General features: G+C 38.1%; 1 protein-coding gene across 1 annotated transcript; it reads right to left on the reverse strand.

The window, feature by feature from the left end:
* Positions 1-2,219: 2,219 nt before the first annotated feature.
* Positions 2,220-4,224, reverse strand: LOC148585788 (uncharacterized). Its single transcript, XM_088516756.1, has 7 exons — positions 3,960-4,224; positions 3,597-3,838; positions 3,250-3,501; positions 3,047-3,139; positions 2,867-2,971; positions 2,408-2,760; positions 2,220-2,307 (listed from the first exon to the last, which is right to left on the reverse strand). The coding sequence occupies exons 1-7, from the start codon at positions 4,210-4,212 to the stop codon at positions 2,259-2,261; spliced, it is 1,347 nt and encodes a 448-aa protein (XP_088372882.1). The 5' UTR covers positions 4,213-4,224; the 3' UTR covers positions 2,220-2,258.
* Between the last annotated feature and the right edge of the window lie 2,946 nt (positions 4,225-7,170).

Here is a 7,170-nt window from a genome sequence, read left to right on the forward strand (position 1 = left end):
AAAAATTGACTATCAGCGTCCACTTTGAAGTAGACGCTGATTAGTTGACCATTAGGGTCGACAATTGTCGACCCTAATGGTCCCTAAAAAAAAAAAAAAAAAAAACTGCGATCGATCGCACACTTGTGTGCGATCGATCGCATCATCAGTAGGTTTTCAAAATTTGGAGATCGATCGCACTTGGACTGAGATCGATCGCAATTTTCCGAAAACCTACTGATGCTGCGATCGATCGCACTCCAAGTGCGATCGATCGCAGCATCAGTAGGTTTTCGGAATTTGGAGATCGATCGCACTTGGAGTGAGATCGATCGCAATTTTCCGAAAACCTACTGATGCTGCGATCGATCGCACTTGAGTACGATCGATCGCAGCATCAGTAGGTTTTCGAAATTTTGGGATCGATCGCACTCCCAAGTGCGATCGATCGCAGCATCAGTACGTTTTCTAATGATTTCCAGTTCAAGTGATTCTCAATTCACACAAAGAACATCAAAAAAGCAACTGACTAGTCTTAGCAAAAAGAGTCACTAATAGAGTAAGATCTTGATGGCTTAAAATATATCATATTTGTAACTCTGACAAATGACAACTAAAACGCCAAAGTGCAGTCCATTCTTATCCATGCAACACATATCAATGATGTTAAAAATTAGACTTTTAGTCAGCTCATTATTTATCAACCCACTTAACTTGTCTCAAGAGTCATGGAGAGATGAAGACCACATGAAATTAGTCAAAATACAACCACCAACCTCTTGTTGAATGTGGACACCGAAATCTCCAAATACAATGTTCCCAAACGCATCTTTAGCATTAGTTTTCTGAATAAAATTCTGCATCAAAAAACAATAACATACTGAATTTTACTCTTCATCTTGGGGAAAAATATAATGAAGAAGTTATAAGATCTATGCAATGCAATGAAATGAACACAGGCAGTTTTTCACAGTATTTCATGAAGCCAAAAAAGAACTGCACAATTAAAATCTCCTGATCAATTAATAGTATTCAACCCAAAAGCGAAAATATGAATTCCTTACGTAACTCACCTGCCGTGCTCCCTCTGCGACACAAATAACAGCCGAACCCTTTGTCTCAATCAGGTATTTCAGATGACTCAAAACACCATGAGGCCCGTGCAAATTAAAAGATACCTTAGATGTGCATATCAGTAGAATCAGTAACAGCTCACAAAGATAACTATCCAATTAATTGCTAGTAATAAGTACCTCATGAATCAAACATATGTCAATTTGTCCACTAGCTAGGGATGCATGCATAGCTATATATCTACTGCTACGGCCCATCAATTTGACAATGCCAACACCATGATAAGCATTGTGCGCCTAACAAGATTGAGGCCAAAAAAAAAAGTTCACTATGAAGAAACCAACACTAAAAGAATTCAGCAGGAAAACTTATCCGGAGAAACATAACTCCATGCATGGGCAAATAAAATGCACGTAGAGTACCTCTATAAGAAACATTGCATTTATGTTTAAGTACACAACAACATTCTTTGATGAATCAATTAATATATGAAATAATCAAACTAATCTAAATGCCCACAAGAAACATAACTCAAAATGACTAACCTCATCAAAATCATAAAAAATATGTGAGAACTGCCCCATTAACCAAACCTGTCAAGGGAAAAAACTATTAAATATTTTTTTTACAATTCATGGGCAGCAAAATTCCAAAACCCAAAATAAAGTACTTATCTGCATTCTCTTCCTTGCCAATTCATCCTCATAAGCAATTTGAGTAATCTACCACAATGAACCAATATATAATATCAAAGACAATGAAAATGAAACCCAAAATGATAGAGAAAGAGATACTAAAAATGTGTTTCTTCATGAAATATATTAAAGCGAGAACCTGCTTGGGCGGTTTAACTTTCTTGTACTCTTGTCATCCTGCATACACTTAAAAATAAAATTTAGAAAGATATTATTACTCCCTTGCATTGTTTACTCAAAGTTCTTTAACCTTGATAACCATGTCAAGGGAGATTTACTAACTCAAAAGTTGTTGAACCAAAAATTTTGCGAATATCTTAATATAATATAAACCAAATAAAAAGTACCAACAGATATACATTACCAAACAGATCACGATCAACAAATAGTCAAATACACATTAGCAAATAGAAAGTACCAACAACTATCCAAATACATAGTATCAAAAAATATATCACAAATACATGCTATCAAAGAGTACATCCTAAATAAAGTTATTCCAAAGCTCCCTCAATTGTTGGCTTCACTTGATGCACCTCCAAGCAAGCTCCCTCCAGACCTAATAGAATAAAATTTCATATAATGATCAATAAGCTTTTTAACGATTACTTAGTATGTGTGTTTTTGTAAAATTAATGCATAGGTAAAGTTTCACTAACCCTCCAATACGTGACATTAAGAACTCAACAGTGGCTTTTAATTTGTTCGTTTCCTCAACGTTGGCTTGCAAATTCTCTCTGTACTGATGAAGTTCAATTCTAGTCTGTTGAAGCTCGCTTTGAGTATCTTCTTGTCTTTTCCTACACTCATCGTGGTTGTCGAACTGGGTGAACGCTTGAGATGAAGTTCTTAAAGGGGTAGGAATAAGACCGCATCCCATTCCTCTAACGTGCCCAGTTCGTCGGCCCCCTAGTACTTGTGTGACTATTTCTTGCATTCGGTCATCCACACTTGTTCCCTCCACATTGCCTTCCTCTAAGCCCTCACTGGTTGTTAATTCTTGCATTTGAAGCTGCACAAGTCATAGTTGGCCTTAGTTTAACATATACTTCATGCAAGTTTACTATTCATGTTCTTCACTAATCAACTTAATGATCGGAGCGTAAACAATTACTTACATATAGACTTTTGCATTTGTCGTTCACAAACTGTTTATCCTTTTTTCTTGTATGGGTAACCTCATACAGTTCAACAGGATTAGGCTTCACTTTTGTTTCTTGTTCCTACACATAATACATATAATCAAAGTTTACACTAAATAACGTTACTTTCATTAAATTATGGTACGAGATACTTACCTTTTTGTAAATGACATTGACAAATGAACAAGTCCCAGCTGTGTGATTTGTTTCCAATTTGCTTCTGTTTAGGGTATTTCGTTCAGACTTTTTCTATGAAATTTGGAAAGAAAAAAAAAACACAATTATTCATAAAATGTCCTCAAGTGCATGCAAATTATATCAATTTGAATATTCTAATCAGTATAATAATATATATTTACCTTCCATTTACCGTCATCAAATGAGTCACATATTAGGTTCCACTGTTGAGGACCATACCCTGCTGGCACGTTTTCCCTCCCAATAGCCTTAGCCCTGGCAATCCCCTCATCATCGTCTTTATCAATGCCGTCAAAATATTTCTTGTAATGATCCCTATACAAGTTCGAACGAAGCCTAGCATATGCACGACCCAATTTATTTTCAACAGCTTTGATGTGCTCGTATCGTTCCATATTCAGTGCGAAGTTTGACTGATACATAATAGATAAGAAAACAATGGTAAAAAATGTGTCACATTAATTTTCCATACGAAACATATTATTAAACATTACATTGATATTCATACCTGAACATGAAACAACAACTTGCTCTTTTCTTCAGCTGGGACCTTTTTCCATTCACCGTGATGGAGTTCGCACATGTTACGAATAATCTCCCCAATCTTGCTTGCAAACCATGATGCATTCTCGCCTACAGGTGCCCGGTGTCTATTTGGGATGTTTAGCACTACGGGACCATGCTTAAGTACATGGTCACTCAACTTCTTACACTTGGCCTTACCCCTTACACTTCTGACAGACGTGGTAGCTGTTATGCAAAACATGGTAACGTAGTAAGTTATATTTGGAAAAGTATATTGTCAAATGTCTATAACAAACCAAAATAATACAAAAATAACAGTTCATAAATATAAAATTCATGAACTTACAAGATGCAGTAGGGGCGGCTCCCTGTGAATCCAATCCTGCCACTGAGTGAATAGGATTATTAGACTCATGCGAAGGATGCCCATCCACTGACTCGAGGAGGAGGGGGGGCGAGGGCGACACATGCATATCTGTATCACCAAACCCAGAATTGAGAGTCGGACTCTCATGCTCGTCAATAAGGCCCCGGCCTTGACCTTGGCCTCGGCCTCGGCCTCGTGCTGCTGGAACACGTTTGCGTCCTGTTGTTGTCATTGTTATGATCAATCTGCTAACAAGTCAAAAACCACAAAATTATATTAGTCAATTTATAACCATATAGCATGTTCAATATTTTTGACAAACATACAATAATCATGCTAGTAAAAAATAAAAATAAAAACACCACAATATATATATATATATATATATATATATATATATAGAGAGAGAGAGAGAGAGCATCAATTTCATTAAATATGCTAATACACTTTGTACTTACACCAAATTTGAGCTTATGTGTTCAACACATTTCATCATCAGATTCATATTCAGAATCTGTAGCACTGTTACTTGAAGATGATTGTTCGTGTTCAGAGTCCTCTTCGTGTTCAGAGTCTATATCGTTGTCGCTACATAACTCCTCTTCCTCATCAAAGTTTGTATAATGGTCCTCGTCTGGCAAGTTATCGTTGGCAAACATGCTTGCATCAAGTTGAATATATAATTCGTCAATTGCTATTGTCGCATCATCTCTACGTAATTGAGTGGAGGCTTCAACATTCGCTTCATCAACAAAGACCATATTACCCCCAACACATTCACCTTCCTGGTATACGTCATCACTGAGTCTTTGGTCATCTTCTGTATTATCTCCCTTTTGTACTGTTGGAATATCATAGATGTCTCTATTGATCCACTTCTGCACCACTTTCCAATTACCACCCAATTTGGGATCATCCAAGTAAAACACTTGCGAAGCTTGACATGCTAAGATGAACGGGTCGGATTCACACCATTTACGAGAAGTATTCACAATCGTGAAGCCTTGGTCCATTCGTACTCCTGTTGCACTCCCAGTGTCCCACCAATCACACTCAAACAAGTACACGAGATTTTGGCCAGGGTAACGTAACTCTAGAATATTTTTTAACTCACCATAATACTCCGTTATTGAGGTTTCGTCCTCACCTGAAACAGAAACACCACTGTTCTGAGTAGTACGAGTTTCTGCACATTCTTTTGTGTGATACCTAACCCCATTCACGATGCAACCTCTATACGAATGAACATGACGATCAGGCCCACATGCAAGATCATATAAGTGTTTTGAGTCATTGGCTGCAGTACGCCCACTATTGTATAAACGTTTATGGAACCAACGTTCAAAGTTAGCTTCATGCTTTTTATCAATGTCACGGCCGCCTTCTCTTTTGATCATATTATAATGTTCACTGCATGAAAAATAAACGTATTGGTAAATGATCATCAACCCTACAATTATAACATGTCGTAACAAGTAAAACACAAAGGCCATTACTAAACTTACTCCAAATATGAGGCCGTTTCGTTACAATTGGTAAGCACATACCATCGTGCCCTAGCAAAATCATTAGCATCCAGTGTTACTAATTTAGCTGCTCCTAACGGCCGAACTCGTTGGGAGAACACATCCAAGCGCTGGCTCAATTCTACAACATCAACGTCAACATTTCTCCGTTCACGGTTCCATCTTGTCTCAATCCCCCGAAGGTACCTGGAACAGAAGGTCAAGCTCTCCTCAGCTAAGTAACACTCGACAATAGACCCCTCTGGACGCGCTTTGTTACGCGTCCACTTCTTATATCTTCCAAGTTCTCTTTCGAACGGATACATCCAACGGTTTTGTACGGGACCAGCAAGCTCGGCCTCCCGAGGTAAATGAAGTGCTAGATGGATCATAACATCAAAAAAAGCTGGCGGAAATATTTTTTCCATTTTGCATAAAATTGTTACAATGTCGACTTTCATTTGTTTTAGGATATCAACTTTCAACGTCCGTGCACATAACTGCGTAAAAAATGTACTGAACTCGGTCAATGTTGTTCGTATTTCCGACGTAGAGAAATTTCGAATTGCAACAGGAAGCAAGCGCTGTAAGAAGACATGACAATCGTGGCTTTTCATACCCGAAATTTTACCAGGAAGCTTGTTCACACATCGACCAATGTTAGATGCATACCCGTCAGGAAATTTAACACCTTTCAACCACTCACATAAACTCTTCTTCTCATCTCTTGTCAAGGTGTACTTCGCAAGTGGCATCCTATAAGTTTCACCATTTGGCTGCACATGCAATTCTTTACGTATACCCATCAACTGTAAATCTCTTCGTGCCTTGACTGTGTCCTTGGTCTTCCCATCGATATTCATCAACGTACCTAAGATACTTTCACATATGTTCTTCTCAATATGCATTACATCTAAATTATGACGTAGTTTCAAGCTTGACCAGTAAGGCAACTCAAAGAAAATACTTCTCTTCTTCCAATTCAACACAACATCTGTGTTCTTTCTCTTTCTCCCGCTTGTTTTTCGAAATTGCAAACCCTCAGCATCTCTTAGCTGTTTCAACAATTGACTTTCAGACAATTCTTCAGGTTGCAATCTATGCTCCTCTGTACCATCGAACAAATCTCCTCTTTTGCGCCATGGATGCTCTTGAGGAAGCCACCGACGATGACACATGAAGCACACCTTATGCCCATACTTCAAATACCTGAACGATGTATCCTTATTACATACTGGACATGCAAGCTTTCCAATTGTAGACCACCCAGATAATTTTCCATATGCAGGAAAATCATTTATAGTCCATAGTAATGTCGCATGCAATTGAAATGTCTCTTTCTTTGATGCATCGTACACGCGTATGCCTTCATTCCATAAATCTTTCAAGTCATCAACCAATGGCCGCAAATATACATCAATATTCTTTCCAGGATCTGAAGGCCCTGGGATAATAAGGGGCAACATCAAATTTGGACTCTTCATACACATCCACGGAGGGAGATTGTACACCGTTAACATTACTGCCCATATGCTATATGTTGTACTCATATTACCATATGGGTTGAAACCATCACTTGCTAAGCCAAGCCGCACGTTGCGGGAATCACTTGCAAACCACTCATGTCTTTTATCAAACTCTTTCCATACAATAGAATCGGCGGGGTGTCTGAGAGTATTGCCATC

This window comes from Corylus avellana, chromosome 5, assembly GCF_965113065.1.
Source record: "Corylus avellana chromosome 5, dhCorAvel1.hap1.2, whole genome shotgun sequence".
NCBI lineage: Eukaryota > Viridiplantae > Streptophyta > Magnoliopsida > Fagales > Betulaceae > Corylus > Corylus avellana.